The sequence below is a fragment of the Naegleria lovaniensis genome (genome assembly GCF_003324165.1).
Source record: "Naegleria lovaniensis strain ATCC 30569 chromosome Unknown tig022, whole genome shotgun sequence".
NCBI classification, from domain to species: Eukaryota; Heterolobosea; class Eutetramitea; order Acrasida; family Naegleriidae; genus Naegleria; species Naegleria lovaniensis.
The window spans coordinates 133,309-150,786 of record NW_025407844.1 but is presented as its reverse complement, the minus strand read 5'-3'; the positions used below and the strand labels follow the sequence as shown (position 1 = coordinate 150,786).

General features: G+C 36.8%; 5 protein-coding genes across 5 annotated transcripts; 4 read left to right on the top strand and 1 right to left on the bottom strand.

Moving 5' to 3' along the window:
• Window positions 1-277: 277 nt before the first annotated feature.
• C9374_004795 (uncharacterized protein) lies at window positions 278-6,916 on the top strand (the record flags this gene model as incomplete). Its single annotated transcript, XM_044694473.1, has 2 exons — window positions 278-714; window positions 874-6,916. 2 exons carry the CDS (start codon window positions 278-280, stop codon window positions 6,914-6,916), a joined length of 6,480 nt encoding a protein of 2,159 aa, XP_044548507.1.
• Window positions 6,917-7,331: 415 nt separating this feature from the next.
• On the top strand, window positions 7,332-8,413 carry C9374_004794 (uncharacterized protein; the record flags this gene model as incomplete). Its single annotated transcript, XM_044694472.1, has 3 exons — window positions 7,332-7,416; window positions 7,545-7,797; window positions 7,915-8,413. The coding sequence occupies 3 exons, from the start codon at window positions 7,332-7,334 to the stop codon at window positions 8,411-8,413; spliced, it is 837 nt and encodes a 278-aa protein (XP_044548506.1).
• Window positions 8,414-9,471: 1,058 nt separating this feature from the next.
• Window positions 9,472-10,296, top strand: C9374_004793 (uncharacterized protein; the record flags this gene model as incomplete). The annotated part of the gene is made up of 1 exon (XM_044694471.1): window positions 9,472-10,296. One exon carries the CDS (start codon window positions 9,472-9,474, stop codon window positions 10,294-10,296), a length of 825 nt encoding a protein of 274 aa, XP_044548505.1.
• Window positions 10,297-10,744: 448 nt separating this feature from the next.
• C9374_004792 (uncharacterized protein) lies at window positions 10,745-13,902 on the top strand (the record flags this gene model as incomplete). The annotated part of the gene is made up of 4 exons (XM_044694470.1): window positions 10,745-11,007; window positions 11,198-11,577; window positions 11,687-13,260; window positions 13,384-13,902. The coding sequence occupies 4 exons, from the start codon at window positions 10,745-10,747 to the stop codon at window positions 13,900-13,902; spliced, it is 2,736 nt and encodes a 911-aa protein (XP_044548504.1).
• Window positions 13,903-13,987: 85 nt separating this feature from the next.
• C9374_004791 (uncharacterized protein) lies at window positions 13,988-17,467 on the bottom strand (the record flags this gene model as incomplete). Its single annotated transcript, XM_044694469.1, has 3 exons — window positions 13,988-15,452; window positions 15,616-15,932; window positions 16,040-17,467. The coding sequence occupies 3 exons, from the start codon at window positions 17,465-17,467 to the stop codon at window positions 13,988-13,990; spliced, it is 3,210 nt and encodes a 1,069-aa protein (XP_044548503.1).
• Between the last annotated feature and the right edge of the window lie 11 nt (window positions 17,468-17,478).

The window sequence follows — 17,478 nt, the reverse complement described above, 5'->3', positions numbered from 1 at the left end:
ATGCTTTGTATTTGACAACAGACACTTGCACATTTGAATAATTGGTTGACCAATATCATCAACCATTATTCTACGATAACTTCCGATAGTATTTTGTTCCTTCTTCACTTATTCAACACTGTAGCGGAGCAAAGAGAGAATCGTTGCATCCATCAATCAGTGGGACATTAGTCTTCCAATAATTGTTAATCATTCAACAACAATATATCATCATTACATCATCCTTTCAATCTTTCATCAATTCCCTGCAAACATAATTCTATCATCAACAACAACAATGGGACATAAACATTCCAAACATGCCAATACTTCTTTTGCAGCATCCTCTCAACAACAGCTTTCTCCAAACGCTCTCTACACACCAACAACTCAAGGCACAGAACGTGTAGAGCACATACACGATGAGGAGGACAACTTACAAGACCTCTTACCTCGTAATTTGCTGGAAAGCATGAAACAACAAGCCAAAGATGGAAGATATGTTCTCAACAATAACAAACCTCCTCAGGATCAACAACAAGCAAAACCAATTCCACCTGTTCAAGTATCTGGAATTATGGTTGGAGGGGATCGCACAGGTCTCGGAACAGCATCAACCCCGAGCACAACAGGCACACCGAGGAAAACAACAGGCTTTTCATCATCAACAGCCTCAAGATCCATCGGAGCCTCACACTCTCAAAATCTAAATGCCATGAATCGGACAAAATATAGGTGAGTATAATTTTATATTATATAATTCATGGATGACTCTGATGATTCAAATCCTCATAATTATTTATCAACAATGATTGTATAATGATGATTATTATTCAAATTATTGATTATTCAAATTATTTATCACAACCCAAATGATTCATTTCTATTGCACAGAATGGAAAAGGACCTGTATTTCAAATCGTGTCTCTCCCTCGACGAATTTAGGTTATTTAAGGGAATTTTTTTAAGTTTTTGTCATTCATGTTTTTTACAACACGCACACATGCATTCGAGTACATCGAGTCAAGGTTTACTCTCCTCACGATCGAGAACATCCTCGGAAAATGTTGCAGCAAACTTCAATAGAGCACGACGAGATTCAGTGGTTTCTACAATTTCTAATGCATCAACCATGACCACTCAGAGTCAACAAGTGACAGGAGCAACACCTGGAAGAACCATTCTGAGAAATGCCTTATTATCTTCCAGTGTTCCTTATTATGATATTCATCAACTTTTTTTAACACAACAAGAATGTCAACAATTATTATTTCAACATGGAAAGGCTTTTTATTCACCGTCATTGAGTAAGAGTTCTTCTGGACAATCCAAAGCAGGACAACATGCACATTATCAAGTACCACCTTCGACACAAAATATTTCTGCTTTTACAGAATCACATCCTTTACACAATGTCACAACCAATGATTCAAAGAAAAATCAACCAACGAGTACTTCGAGTGTGGATTCTCCTTCGTTTTCTTCTCAGCTATCTCCTCCACAAATTACCCTTAATTCCCAACAAATGCAAACTCCTTCCACTATTTTACCTCACACTGGTAGCGGTATTCACCTCAGAAATGTAGAAGATATTGAAATGGATCATTTGGAAAAATTTTTATTTGAATCTATTTTTCGTGGAGTCAGTGATTGTCACTATTTGCATTTACCTCATCAACCTGATACTTATATTTTATCCTTTCAACGATTTATCTTGTCTATTTCTGCAGCAGCTACAAGCGTGAGAGATGGACAAATATTTAATCAGAAATTAAGTCGACTTTCAATGAGCACTGTATTTTCGGATGATTCTCCAGAAATGGAAGAACATGAACAAGTGAAAAAAGAGTATTTATTGAAAGAACGATCGAATATGGTGTTCACCATGCTCGATGTGGACCGAGATGATTGGCTCTCCCGTGAAGATATTTTAACTTTCATGATTGCATTGGATCGACTCGGAATTTTAACACTTCGAAGAAGTAAGGGCATGTTGGCTTCTGCTCGAAAGTTCATGTTCACTCCACGAGAGAGCATGACTGAGAGCAGTGTGGACGGCTGGTCGGATGGTGGCACATCCCCCGTTTCTGAAAAAGTGAAATCAAAGCGTCCTCTCAAAGAAGATCACGAAGAAAAACCTCAAGTTTTTACAAGTTCTCTAATCACCAATGCCATGACACAATCCAAAGATGAATACGAAGAGTTGAGTCTTGAAAATATGTCACCACAAGAAAAATTCAAGCAATTTGAGACACTCGTGGACCACTTTTTCGATTTTGCATACAATCAAAGAAAGAACACGAGTTTACTTCATTTAAAAACATCCACAAGTTTGACCATTTCTAGAGCGGAATTTTTGGATATTAGTCAACAATACGATGATGTCTTTCTGAATGGAATGGGAATGTTTGAAACATTCATCCAGCCAATCATGAAACCAGTGTATGATTTCTTATCAAAATCTAAGGATCCTTATGAAATTTCTGGAAAATTGAAAAATCTCTATTCAAATGCCACCTATTATTGTGAAGTGAAAGGTTCCATGTTATTCCTGTACGACGTCGATCCTTCTTCCATTGACTCTGAAAATTCCACTGAAAATCAATCCAAATGTATTGACACTATTGACTTGAGAAATGTGGTGAAAGTCATGAACGACACGGCAGATTATTCCACACCCATGAGTCCTGCATTCACCAGTCGACCGCATCATCACGCCAACAATGACAAAAAGTCGAAAAAACCATCCTTACTTGTAAATTCTCGAGCATCTGGAGATGGAGATGAAATCATGTTCAATGCTCCCATGACCGATGTTCCACCTAGTCCAATTTCACCACTTGCCTACACACAAACCACTAGTTCTTCACATGATACTGCTACTACCGTAACGAATCATTCCACCACATCCTCGACGAACAGTGAGCCAATATTTTCGTTTGCAACATCATCCACATTTTCCTTCTTGAGTTTACAATCGACTTCTCAACAAAATGCATCCACTCCAACACCCACAGCATTTGTGTCAATTTCAAATACGTTTGTTTCGAAAAAGTATGTCTTTGCTGCAGACAATCCAGAACAAAAGATGAAATGGTTGTTCACACTCCTCATGCACATCACACAAACCAATGATTACAACAATCGATTCCATTCATTTGCTCCCGAACGTGACAATATGAAACTCAAGTGGTATGTCGATGGAAAAGATGCCTTCAAAGATATTGCCATTGCAATGGCTCGAGCGAAAGATGAAATATTTATTGCCGATTGGCTCCTTAGTCCAATGCTATACTTGATTCGAGGTGATAATTCTCGATCAGCAGAGTCACGTCTCGACATTCTTTTGAAAAACAAAGCGGCACAAGGTGTGAAAATTTATATTATCATGTGGAAAGAGACTTCTGTTGCGGGCCTTAATTTGGATACTCGACAAACAAAGAAATATCTCAGAAGTTTATATCCAAAGAATATTCATGTATGCAGCCATCCAAAGAAATTCCCTTTAACCTATGCTCATCATCAGAAAATTGTAGTGGTCGATCAATCCGTTGCATTTATTGGAGGTTTAGATTTAGCTTATGGAAGATATGACGATCATAATCACTCACTCGTGGATGACAATCACACTTGTCTCAAGTATCCATTTTGTGATTACATGAATCCAAACATTTTTCCACTCACTAAATTTGAGGATAAACTTGCACACTTTAGAGACGTGATTGATCGTGAGTTTGTTCCACGTGAGCCATGGCACGACGTTCATTGTTGTGTCTCTGGTTTATTAGCAAGAGACGTGGCAATGAATTTCATTGAGAGATGGAACCATCACACAAAACCAATTCCTACCAATGCCTTACAATTGAAGCCAGTTCAAAAGAATCCATTATTTGAATATTATAAGAAGAAGGCAGCTCATCATGCAAGAAAGGAATCTGAAAAGAAGACACGACGAGCATTTGGTGTTCCATTGTCTCCATTTAGTGGATATAACTTGTCGACCAATGTTCAAAATGCACCTCGATTGTTAAAACAATTTTTCACCAATCAGCCCTATCATCCACCATTGACCAGTGACACTTCTCCACCTCCAGAGGGAGGTACGACGAGTGGTATTGGCAGTAGTGGTAATAAGCAACCTCGAGGAGATGATAACATGCCAACAACTCCAGGAAGATTGAGACAATTTTTCACACCACGCGATGCTCCTCCTCCTAGTATTTCAAACTCGAAAGAGGATGGTGACAACACTACTGTGAAATCCAATGAAACCACACCTAAAAAAGAGGAACATTCTGGTGGACATCTTAAAAAGCTCAAAAGTCGTTTTACTTCGACGCTTCACAACAACGCTGCTCCTCTTAGTGTCACTACTCATTCCGAAATTATGGATGACAACAACAAGGGATCGAACAAATCGGGTCTGAACCATACTCATGCAGGATCAAACAAATTGGGTGATGATCATCCCTCTTCGACCCATGTTCCTCCACTATCGAGACGTCTCACTGCTACCGATCGAAAAGACGGATTGACCACCACACATAAAGACGACAGCAGTGGTGGAACAACACACATTAAGGAAAAGAGAAAATCCTTTAATTTTGGAACAAGTGCAAAAGAAGAAGCAAATCCAATCATTATTCGAGCCATGACACCAAGTGGAGATGAATCCACTGCTCCATTATCTCCATCCATAACTCATCAGCACGCTGGTCACCTTAATAGAGAATTAACATTACCAAATTTAAGCACATCTTCTAATGCTCCACCACCAATTTCTACATCTCCTAGAATTGAGGGAGTTCGAGCACGTACCAAAAGTTGGTTCGAACGTCACAATCCAACCAATATCATGATGAGAAGAGCTGAAAGAGAAAAAGGAACTGGCACCAATGAAAAAGAAAAGGAAGAAAAACCACCGAAAGGCTCCAAAATGGCTCATCTCAGAATTATGAATCGACCTACTGAGGAATATTCATGTCCTGAAGAAGAAGGATATGTGTGTAATGCACAAATTGTTCGATCGTTGGGTCCATGGAGTGGAGCTACAGATACTGAACAATCCATATATTTGGCATATTTACACATGATTGAAGAAGCTCAACATTACATTTATATTGAAAATCAATTTTTCATTGGAGGTACTGCAGGTGGATATGTTCGAAATGCAGTTCCTCTATTTATTGCCAGAAAAGTTATTGACAAGATGAAACGAGGAGAAGTGTTTCGAGTGTATATTGTGATGCCTGTTCATCCAGAAGGTGACATTGCTGTGAACTCGGTTCAACAATTAATGAAATATCAATACAAGACGATCAATCGATCGACCACCTCACTGTACAGCATCATTAAGCAAGAAATGCCAGAGGCTACAGATGAAATGATTGAACAGTACATTGTCTTTTTGTGCTTACGAAATTACGGATTTATGAATAACAATGATTATGTGGAATATGCAAAATCTAAAAAATTTTATGATAGCGATGACGAATCGGATGAAGATGACGACTCGGATGAAAAGATTTTCAAAGGTTCTCGTAAATCAAAGCATTCTCGAGAAGAAAAGAAAGGCATGTCTTCCGATGAATACTCTTCAGAAGAGGAAGATAAAACAGGACGTGACACGAAAAAGAAGAAGCGAACTGCTTCCTTTGTAGATTCCATTCCAACTGGAAAGAGAGCTGTCACAGAGCTTGTCTATGTTCACAGCAAGCTATTAATTGTTGACGATCGACATTGTATTATTGGAAGTGCCAACATTAATGATCGTTCCATGCTCGGAAACAGAGATAGTGAAATTGCAGTGGTCGTTTCTGACAAGACATTTGTGGCATCACGAATGAATGGTCGTCCCTATAAGGCAGGAAAGTTTGCTTTCACACTTCGAGTGCGTCTATGGAAGGAACATTTAGGTCTATTCCCCAAGAATGAAAAAACATCCACCAAGTCGCAGCATTCTTCTTCACACAAAGACATGTTCGATATGGAAACTGGTGAAGATCCTCTCTCGAGAATGAGCATGGACACCACCACACCTGATGAATATCGAGTGCCACCTCAAAATGCTCCTTCAACAGCAAGAATGGCAGCTGCAAAATTATTTCACTTGGATCGCTCTCAAACTCAGTCACAATCCAAAACTAAAGAAGAACTTGAGCTTGAAGAGCATGAGAAGCATCGTATTCAAATTGAGGATCCAATTGCAGCTGAAACTTTCAAACTCATCCTTTCCACAGCAAAAAGTAATACTGAAATTTTCGAAAAAGTATTTCCAGAAGTGATTAGCAATCGATTCAGAACGATTGATGAATATTTGCAAGCAAAAAACAAAGCTTCCACATTGACTGGTGCGGAAAAAGCAAAAGAAGGTGGACCGTTGACCACTATTATTGGAGCTGAACCCCTCACAAAATTTACAAGTATTGGAGAAACTTTTACGAATTTAACACCAGCTGTTTTGGGATTGAAAAATCATGTTCATTCAAATCATAACGATAGTAATGGAGAAGATCAATCAACAACAAGTAATACCAATGGAAATGACAGCAATGGAAATCATCATGACGATTCTCATCACTTCTTGTCACCAGGAATGACCATTCGAAAAATTTCACACAAGATTCATGAAGCTCTCAATGCACCCAATACAGAACTTAAAAAACAAATGAGCCGTGAGTTTTCCAATCAAGAGAATGATGAAAACAGTCCATCAGCCAACGTTGGTGCTTCCTCTGGTCCACTAGCAGGTTCTTCACAACAACGTCATCAACAATATGACAATCATGTCATGAGTGAAGCTGAAAAGAGAAAATTATTGAAAAAAGTGAAAGGATTTATTTGCATGTTTCCACTTCATTTTGCAAGAGATGATCCATTCAAGACCACGATGGCGATTGCATTTTCAGAAACTGTGGATGAAGGAATGTTTGTCTAGTTTTTTTTTACAGATTCGTTTGGAGGAGTTTGTTGTTCAAACATGGTTCTGGATTGTTTAACGTTGTTTCAGCATTGTCACAAAGGTTATTGGAAGCACACACTGGTTCATTAATTCTTGTTTTGGAATTAGTGTTTTGAATTTATTGACATTTATATAGAAGAAATTCTCTCTAATAAAAGCAGACAGAGTCTCCTTCCTTTTTAAGGATAATGACAGGATCTCCTTCTTTGAAATTTCCCATTCCAATTCATCGTGTGTCGTGTATGAAAATCCTTGTTGTTTATAATTCTTATTCTGCACTTATCCACTTGTTGCTTGGGTTATGGTATTAAGTACCTTAATAACATCTTGAGGAAGGACTGGATCGGAGAGAGTTCGCGTCTACGAATTTTCCTAAGAATATTCAAAAAAAATGTCACAAGTTCCATCGTCGGCACAATCATTGCTTTCACACTCGTTGTTTTCAGTCCGAAATAAAGTAGTTGTGATCACAGGGGGTACGTTACGAATTTTTATAAATATGATCATCATCAACAAATGAATTCATTTTTATATAAATATCATCATCATGATCAATTTTTAATTTTCCTTGAAAATCATCAAAATTTCCAATTTTAAAAAACAGGTACCCGTGGTATCGGTCTTTCCATTGCTCAAGGATTTCTCATGAATGGAGTTTCCAAAGTCTATGTCTGTTCACGAAAAAAGGAAGCCTGTGTGGCCATTGAAAAACAAGTGTCAGAATTCATGAATCAACAAAAATTGGACAAGAAGCCACAATTTATTGCATTACAAGCAGATTTGTCAAATATGAAAGGAATTGAATCATTTTGTGAGCAAATTACTGATGATAAGGTTCATGTGTTGGTAAATAATAGGTGAGTGTTGTTTAAGGATTTTTTTTGTTGATCAATTTTTAATATTATACGCTTGTGCTGTCAAATGTTGTCAACATCATTTTCTGAATATGAAAAAAATACCGTACAAACACATAGTGGAACCAATTGGGCAGAATCCATTGATTCTTATCCAGAAGATGCATGGGACAAAGTCATGGATTTAAATCTCAAAACTCCCTTCTTTGTCATTCAAAAACTTTTACCCAAATTAAGAAATGCTGCCACTCTCGACGCACCTGCATCAATCATTAATATTGGCTCCATCAATGGTGTCAATGCTCCAAACATGGACACTTTTGCATATGCAACTTCTAAGGCAGGTCTTCATCATTTAACAAAACATTTGGCACTTCGTTTGGCAAGTGATCATATTTGTGTGAATGCATTGGCATGTGGATTCTTTTTTACGAAAATGACCAAACAAACCTTTGAGGATTTTGGAGATCATATCATGGCAAATATTCCATTGGGAAGACAATCGAGAGCGAGTGATGTGGCAGGAGCAGCCTTGTTTTTGGCAAGTCCTGCAGCTTCGTGGATGACTGGAAATGTCATTGCTTTGGATGGAGGTTCAATTATCAAGTCGAATTTGTAAAATTATTGGACATGTTTTCCTGTACACTGTAAATGCGAACCAATTTTTACAAAAACAACCTTCGAGTCCTCGTTTGCTCAAATCTGTTGAGACCAAATAAATTATTCACACACTGACTAACACAATTTTTTTGTGATTATGGAATCTTTTTGAACGAGATCAGCAAAGTCTATTGTTAATGGATGACAAATGGATATGAGTCCAAGTTGTACTTGCTCTATTTTGATCATTTTCTCATCTAGCACGCTTATCAATTTCGCGTTCTCATTTGCCAAGTCGTTGGTTTTTTGATGGAGTGCTAAAATCTTTTCCTTCATACCTTCTTTTTCATTAGCCAAGTTGATTAGAGTTTTAACGTCTATCAACTCCTGACGCATTTCAAGTCGGAATATTTTTTGTTCCAACATCGAGTTCTGTTGTTGCTCCCGAAATATTTTTGTTGATATAGACTCATTTTGACGAATTATCTTTTAATCTTGCTTCCAATGTTACACTCAACAAGCCAGTCGTGCTTTCAAGGGTGTCGGGGTTTGGAATCATTTTTTTTAATATTTTTTTTTATTGATTTTACAGTTTTTCAAGTCCAGATTTCAACATTGGAAGATCGATGTAAATACCTTATTAGATTGGATGGTCATGCCTTATTCAGAAGCAAAACCGGCCATCCAAATCTTGCTCGACGGATGTTGTGTGTGGCCGGTTGAAGTCATTAACTGTATCAAAAAAAAATTATTGGACTCATCTTGAGAGTATCCAAAAACATGAGCCATTTCAACAATGACATTGTTTTTATCATTTTACAATTTCTTGATAGTCCTTTCATTCTCCAAGTGTGCGCCAAAATATCGAAAATGTGGCTTTGGATGTCTTTACAAATTCCTCTCCGATTGAATTTTAATGAAACATTGGAAAAGAATTTTCGTTTATGGCTTTTGGTTGAACAGTGTTGTTGTTGTTGTAACAATGAATACGAGTATTTTCTGGCCAATACGATGCAAAATGTAACAAGTTTGAATATTCAACGAATTTCAATATGTGAACAAGATTTGAAAATCATCATGACAAAGGGGATGAAAAGTTTAAAACAATTAACACTCAATTTGACATCCATGGACTTGAATAGCATCAAAATAATATGTAATAATGGGGAATTTGCTAAAAATTTGACAGAATTAAATGTAGCCATGAATGGTATTGATTCGGAAGGTGTGAAAGTTATTGCTTCATGTGAACACTTGACAAATTTAAAAAGTTTAAATTTATATTACAATCGTGTAGATTCAGAAGGCGTGAATTCGATCATCCATAGTAAATATTTGAAGCAGTTGACAGAATTGAATTTAGGTGACAATGATAATATTGGATCTGACAGCGTTGCATTGCTCTCGAGTACTGACAATTTGAAACATTTACAAATTTTGGAACTACATGAAAATATGATTGGTTCTGAAGGCGTGAAATCACTATCCAATGCTTCCTTATTGAATCAAATCACTCGTTTAAATCTAAGCTGTAATGACTTGTGTTCGGAAGACGTTGCCTTACTTGCCAAAAGTGAAAATTTAAAGAATTTAACAGAATTGTCTCTGAGTAGAAATGTCATTTGTTCTCAAGGTGTGAAATACTTGTCAGAGAGTGATTGCACTCTACAGCGATTAAGAGTTTTGGATTTGAGTGAAAATTGGTTGGACGAAGAGGCCTTGCACTTTCTCTCCACAAGTTTAAATTTTGAGAATTTGACTCGACTCTCTTTGGCCAATAATCGATTTTTACAAGTGTTGCAACCTTCCGATCATGATGAAATGATCAAGATTTTTAAACAAGAAGGTCAATCTTTGAAGAATTTAAGATACGTCGATATATTCATCAATGAGAATTGGTGAATCCTCTTGCCTCACAACAACAACAACTAAACAACTGGAAGGAACGAAAGAACCTCTTGAAATCGACCAAATCCACTTCGTGATAAGGTGTTACTGAATTTCCAAAACAAAAAAAAACGCCTCACGAAAAAATCTTTTTCTCGAGTTCCATAACGCGACGAGTTCGGAATTAAAAAATTACTGGGAATTATCATCATCATTGGCAACAAGAGTGTGTTTATAATTATCAATGACGAGAGAGTGTTTTGGAAGAGGGAATTTATTTCATCATCATCATCATCATGAATGGAAACAAATACCATCCATGAAATATGTTGTACATGGTCTAGTATTATTATTGTTTTTATTAATATGGACATCGTCATCTTGTGGTGTGATGGCATCTTCCTATCGTTTTGAAAGTTCTCTTCAAATCACTAAACAACAACTCCCTTCATCATCCTTTCAAATGTTTCCAGAAATGAATTCACCTCTTGAGATGTCGACCGAGAACAATCAAACGATAATTTCTCATGATGGAATTGCCTTGTTGAGATATTTGCATGAACTAGAAGGAGGAACGCTACAGTGGGAAGTGATTTTGAAACAAAATTTAACAACGATGAGAGGTGAGAATTTTGTGTTGGTGTTGGCTCATTCCGATTATGTCAATGAAACGAATATTGGGAAATATTTTAGAAATAATGAAACAAAATATGTGATTGAATTGGGGTAGGTGGAGTTTTTGAGTATCTTTTCATGCTGATGAATTTAAAATTAATTGTAAAACCGTAATTGAACTATTGAAATGCTCGACACTACATATGAAAATATTTATATCATCACAAATCATGATGTAATATGTCAAATCATTGGTTGAAATGATGTTGTTGAACTTTTTATTTCATGCAAAATAACACAGATCATCTTTGGAAGGCATTCGAAACGAGACGAAAAAGCTCTTGCAACTTCAAGATTTCTTTAGCGACAAGTATAATTTATATGATTTGAAAATTATTTATTCTTCTCCAGAAAATTCAGAAGAACAACCTAAAGCCGTTACTGCAGTCATTGTGAAATGTGCAGGAATTGTGAAAAATATTTGCAATGCTGTCTCACCTGTTCTGTCCTATAATTTGAGAAATTGGAAAATGTGGGTCGTGTTATTACTCACATTAATCATGTTGGTTTTCCTAATTCTGGATTTCTTTCGGCCTTACTTTGTGGTTTTTGCAACACTTGTCCTTTTCACATTGTTGGATGTTATTTCTGTGAATGAAGCTCTTGAAGGTTTCAGCAATGGTACGTTTAACAATTATTGTATTTTGATACTATTACTGTATACTTTATAATTTAACTGATTTAATAACCTTGGACAATACACAAATTCACATGTTCGACAACATCACAGAGGGCATGATCACCATTGGTTTACTCTTTGCCATTGTTCATCCACTCAGCCACAATCCCATCCTATTGAAACTCTCTAAAATCATGTTCGGAAAACCTAGATTCCTTCCACTTACTCTTTTCAGAATTATTTTCCCAATTGCACTCCTCTCCATGTTTTTAAACAATACACCCATAGTGGTGGCTTTCACACCACTCATTGTAGAATGGGCTCGTGAACATGACATTTCCCCCAGTAAGATTCTCATTCCACTTTCGTATGCAACAGTTGCTGGAGGTTTGTGTACCATTATTGGTACTTCCACCAATTTAGTTGCCTCTGGTTTATTAGAGAGCTATGGATATCAATCTTTTTCTTTCTTTGAATTAATTTATATTGGAGGAATTTTACTGGTCACCATGATTACCTATTTGTGTCTCGTTGGAGTTTGGATTTTACCAAATTATAAGGCGCAAGGAATGATGGATGCCTATTCAAAAGAAGCAGGAGAGAAATTTGTCACACAAATTCAAATTCATGAAAAATCACCACTTGTGGATAAATCCAAGAAATCCATCTTGACAAATATTGGGCTTAAATCATTGGATATTGTGAAAGTGAAAAGAAAAATTGAAACCACACAAGATTTGGAAGTTTCACAAAATACCACTGTCACTAGTGTCGAAAGTATTTCCCCAGTTCCACCCGAATTTAAAATTCAAAAGAACGATCTTGTATTTTTCAATGGTTTACCAGAAGATATTATGAACTTGCATTCCATTACTGGAATTCAAAAAAGATTACAAAATTCGACCATGTTTGTAGAACCACCTGCTGGAGAGGTCTCTTCAAACGATTCAAATTCTCTCTTTAAATCCATTTTGAAGAAAATTCAAAAGAAGAAGAATGTTGAAGAAGAGGAAGAAGCTAAAACCATGCTCATGTCCTTCAAAGATAACATTCAAAAGAATTATAGCTCTCTCGACGAGTCTCAAAACAATAGTCCACTCTTGGGACAGTCAGGATTTGACTCTCCCATCATGTTGTCACAAACAGATGACATTAAAATGTCAGCAGCCAGTACCACAGAGGACGAAATTGTCAACAATCAGCCCAATACTAACGACACAGAATCTCCAACCAAACTCCATTCCAAAAAGCCAAAACAACTCTCAGCTGATTTCATCTTCCTAGAACTGGTCGTTTCCAATAGTAATCCGCTCATTGGTTCTGATTATTTATCATTTGAAAAGCATTATCAATGCATGGTTTTAGCTGTGAAACACAGACAATCTTTATTAGAAGTTTCCACATCAGCAACAACATCTGCTGAAACCGAAGATGTTCAAATGAAATCCGTTTCCGCAGGTGACTCGGTGTTAGTCATTTCTCGAGATGATTTTTATGAAAAGTGGAATGAAACAAGAGACTTTTTTGTCATTTCTCGATCCAATGTAGATCCTAAAGAAGATGTCAGAAAATATGTGATTAAATTTAGAGGAAAGGAATTCAATTTATGGTGGTGGGAATATATGGTTATTCCAATATTTATTGGAATGATTACAGCAGCGACTGCAGGAGTTCCAATGATTAAGGTGAGTACGACAAAGAGTGACAAAACATCATTTTAATTTTTGTAATGATATATCTTTTTTCACACTTGAAATTTATCAACTTCCGACTGTTATCATTTTTTCACACTTGTTTCGATATCATAGTGTGTCATGCTGAGTGTTGTATTAATGGTAGTTTTTCGATTAATTAATCCTACCAAAGCCGTTTCAGTAGTGGACTGGCAACTTTTACTTCTCATTGGTTCGAGTTTTGGCGTTGGTCTCGCCATCAAAAACAGCGGATTTGCAGAAGCCCTTGCAGAACTTGTGGTTTATTTGAATATTCCAAAAGAAATTCTTCCAGCCATCATCTTCTTAGTGACTCAAGTGTGCAGTGCAGTCATTACTAACACAGCAGCAGTGAGTATTAATTTACCACTTGCACTTGCAATTGCACAAGCGAATGGTTTGAATGAACGAATGTTTGGAATTGTGGTGACAGTTGCAGCTTCCTCGGATTTCACATCTCCTATTGGATCGACGACTAATTTGGTGGTGCAAGGACCTGGATCTTACAAATTTTTCGATTTTACCAAAGTAGGGCTTCCTTTGAATATCATTTTCTTATTAATTTCTGGAACTTTGATTCCTGTAATATGGGGAATGTACACTCCAAATTTTTAAACATTGTTGAACTGACAAAGTAAAGCGCTGGGGCAGGTTCAATGTTTCGGACCAACCAGTTTGTCTTGTGTGAAAATTTAATAATTTATTGCTGATTTTGTTGTTGAGCTTGTTGCTGAGCTGCCTTAATTTGATTATCAATAAACTGGGTGTGCTTAATGGTCACCTTACGTGCTTGAGTCTTGTCACCAATGAGACTCTTCAAGAATGACGACTTCTTTTCTAAAGCACTATTAGCAGCAGTGTTGTTAGACTTGTTTTTGTCATTCTTGTCACCCTTTTGTTCCTTGTCCATCTTTTCCTTCGACTTTAAGAGCTGTTGCAATAATTCATTGTTATCTTTGGAGGTGGTTGAAGCAGCATTGGTTAGAGTCAATTTCTGTCCATACTCCACACCGAAAATATGTTTAAACGCTTCCTTCTCGTCATGTAATAATTTGAGTGCTGACTTGTCTTTTTGTTCCAATTCTTGCCAAAGTGCATTCAATCGATCACGCACTTGGACCTTGTCTTCCTTAATGAACTCCAAACGCTTTTCTTTCTCTTGTTTTTCTTCTTGTAAATCTGCAATTTCTTGTTGCAATTTTGCTAAAAGTTCCTTCTTCTCTTGAATTTCGTTTGCCATTTGAGCTGTTCTTACTTGTAAAAGCATTTGTTCCTGTTCCATTTGTTGATGGAATTTGAGATTGTCACTTGCTTGACTTTGCATGACAGCTCTCTCTTTACCGAGTTTGTATAAATCAGCTGGCTGTTCCAACACGAGTCCTCTCTTCACATAATTTTTCACATTACACACCTCAGTGAGACAATTCGTGAGAATTTCTTTCCATTCCTTCTGTTCTCCACTCGTACTTGTGGAAAGAATGTATTCAAATTGAGTTCCTTTACAAATTCCTCGAATAGGAATGTCACACTCGTCCAAATCGTAAAGCACTCTCTTTGGAGGTGGAACAGGAGTCGAAGATGAAGAATTTTGTTTCAATCCACCACTCACACCAATACTTCCATGAAATGCATCCAAATCAACAAAATAGAAAAATATAAAATGAAGATTCTTTCCAAGCACAAGATTCAATTGATGATATTTGGACTTGTTCGAATCACCACTGCTATTGGATCCAGTACTATTCGAGTTTGTCGAACTGTTATTGGAATTATTTGGAGATGCATTGGATCTTCCTCTAAATGTTGCCTTTCTCAACAATTGATTCAATCCCGAGTTGTTTGAACTGTCATCTTCATTCTTTTCTTCAATGAGAACTAACATGTCTGTAAACAAGTAAATGGTAAATCGACCTTCTGTGTAGAGATTTTTAGGAGCAATTTTTTGACCTCCTGTCACTTGTGCAAGCATGGAATATGGTGAATTTTGAGAAGCGTTGTCAAGACTTTTCGAAGGTGGAACTTTTGGAAGAGAACGAGAAGGAGGAACACTTGGAAGAGCTCTTTGAGGAGGAGTGGTACTTGTGGTGGTCTTGTTGCCACTCTCGAAAGGACCTACTGTGCCTGGAGAGAGAGAAACTGAATTTCGTTGTTGCCATTTCACTTGTCTATTGTTGTTGTTGTTGGTTAAAAAATTGTTTTCAACAACAGGTGTGTGTGGTGGAGTGTAACCATGTTGTTGTTGTTGTTGTTCATCGTGAGTGGTTACACGATGTTCATTTGATGAAGAGTGTGAAAATTTCACACAACAACGGATTGTAAGTTACATACCTATAACGAACGTTAAGAGAACCTTTTCTAAGGAACTTTCTATTGGGTTGAACAAATCCAGGATAAATGGAATCAATCATTCCATAAACTTCGTACATGTATCTCACATTATCAAAGTTTCTCTTTTGTTCATTGATGTAAGAGGCAATCTTTTCAATTTCTTTCACAGCATTCTGAAGTGATAAATACTCTACGTGATCCTCTGGAGTGTTACAAAGTATTTCACTGAGTAACATTTTGTAACGAGGAATTCTTTGAATGGGCAAAATTAGAAAACTGCAAAAGTCTGACTTGATGCCTTTTTGCATTTGATAACACTGAATGTTCAATATTAATGGATCATGTGACATATATTATTAATGGATCATGTGACAGAAAAAGTTTGTCTAATCGTGCGAATTGTTTTTTGAAATCCATAACATACCTCTGACAAAAACTCTTTAAACTTCTTCTTCTTCTTTAAATTCTCAAATAACTCTGTTGCTCGATCATGGTTATTAATATAAGTCGTATAAGTCTTCAAAAATGGAACCAAATGTTCGAATGGTTTTCCAATATTCTCATAAATTCGATAGGATTTCAAAGTATTTGTGTTTTTCACAGCAAATGGATCGTCCTTTCTCTTAATCACAAATCCACGAGGTGACGTGATGGATGGAGGAGGAGTTTCCACACTGTTCGCTGGTGGTTGTGTTGGAGATGTGACAGTAATATTCGATTCAGCCTCTGGAGCTGAGGATGGTGATGCAAGTGGTTGTGTTGGATCAAGCACTTCTTTCATTTTAACTTCTGGATTGGCATTTTCCAAATCTGTCAATAACGTTTGATTGATGGTGTGAATTTGATTAATATTACTAAACAATACTTGAATGTCAGATTGTGTCTTTAAAACATCTTTTCCATGATCTCTGTTTTCTACAAGTGGTTGATAATACAAGTTAAGAAATGATTTCATATTCTGTACATAGGTTCTCTCAGTGTCAACCGTCTCTTTGATCAACTCTTGTCTCTTTCTTGCCTTCTTGAGAGATGGGTCTCTTTTCACATAATTAATAAATCGATATCTGTTCAATAATTGTGGAAGAGATTTTGCTAACCATTCCACACATTGTTCTTTTGACTTGGTTGTTTGTAAATTTAATTTTGGAAGACAAGTTCTTGGAGTCGATGATTCACTTCCTGGAGTGGAAGACGACACATTCTCACCAACACTATCCAAATCACAATTTGATCTCTTTCTCTCAGAGACTGATCCGAATTTACCAGTTTCCAAATAAGTAAATTCTTGCATATCCAAACTACCTTGTGAATCAAGAGTACACTCATCATCATCGAGTACACTAATCATCTCTTCTTCGTCATCTTCAGTTAAATCTTGCATCGTTTCCAAATTGGCACTCAAATGTCCTGACATTTCTTGATGATTCAAATTGGATGATGATCCAAGAGTTTGCGTTTGAATATTCATTGACAAGAGAAGACCTCCTCCTCCACTACTACTGGAAGAACTTGTTGTTGTATTTGTACTTGATGATGAAGTTTGATCATCATCTTCTTCCATCATGATAAATCTTCGATATCCATTATTGAGAATATTCGAAGGAGTGGATTGTGGTTTGGATCGAGGAGGAGGAACGGGTGGAATGGAGATTGGACTTCTCGAGGGAGTGTTCATGATGTTTGTTGTTGTGTTATTGTTTAAAGTAGTAGTTGTGGATGATGTGACAGGAGTGTTGAGATGAGAAGGAGTTGGAGAAGAAGATGGGTTGGAACTTGTTGTTGGTGAAGTATTGTTATTATTGTTATTATTGGTTTGGGTGGATACGAGTGGTTTGATGGGCGGAAGTGGCATTTTTTTTTTAA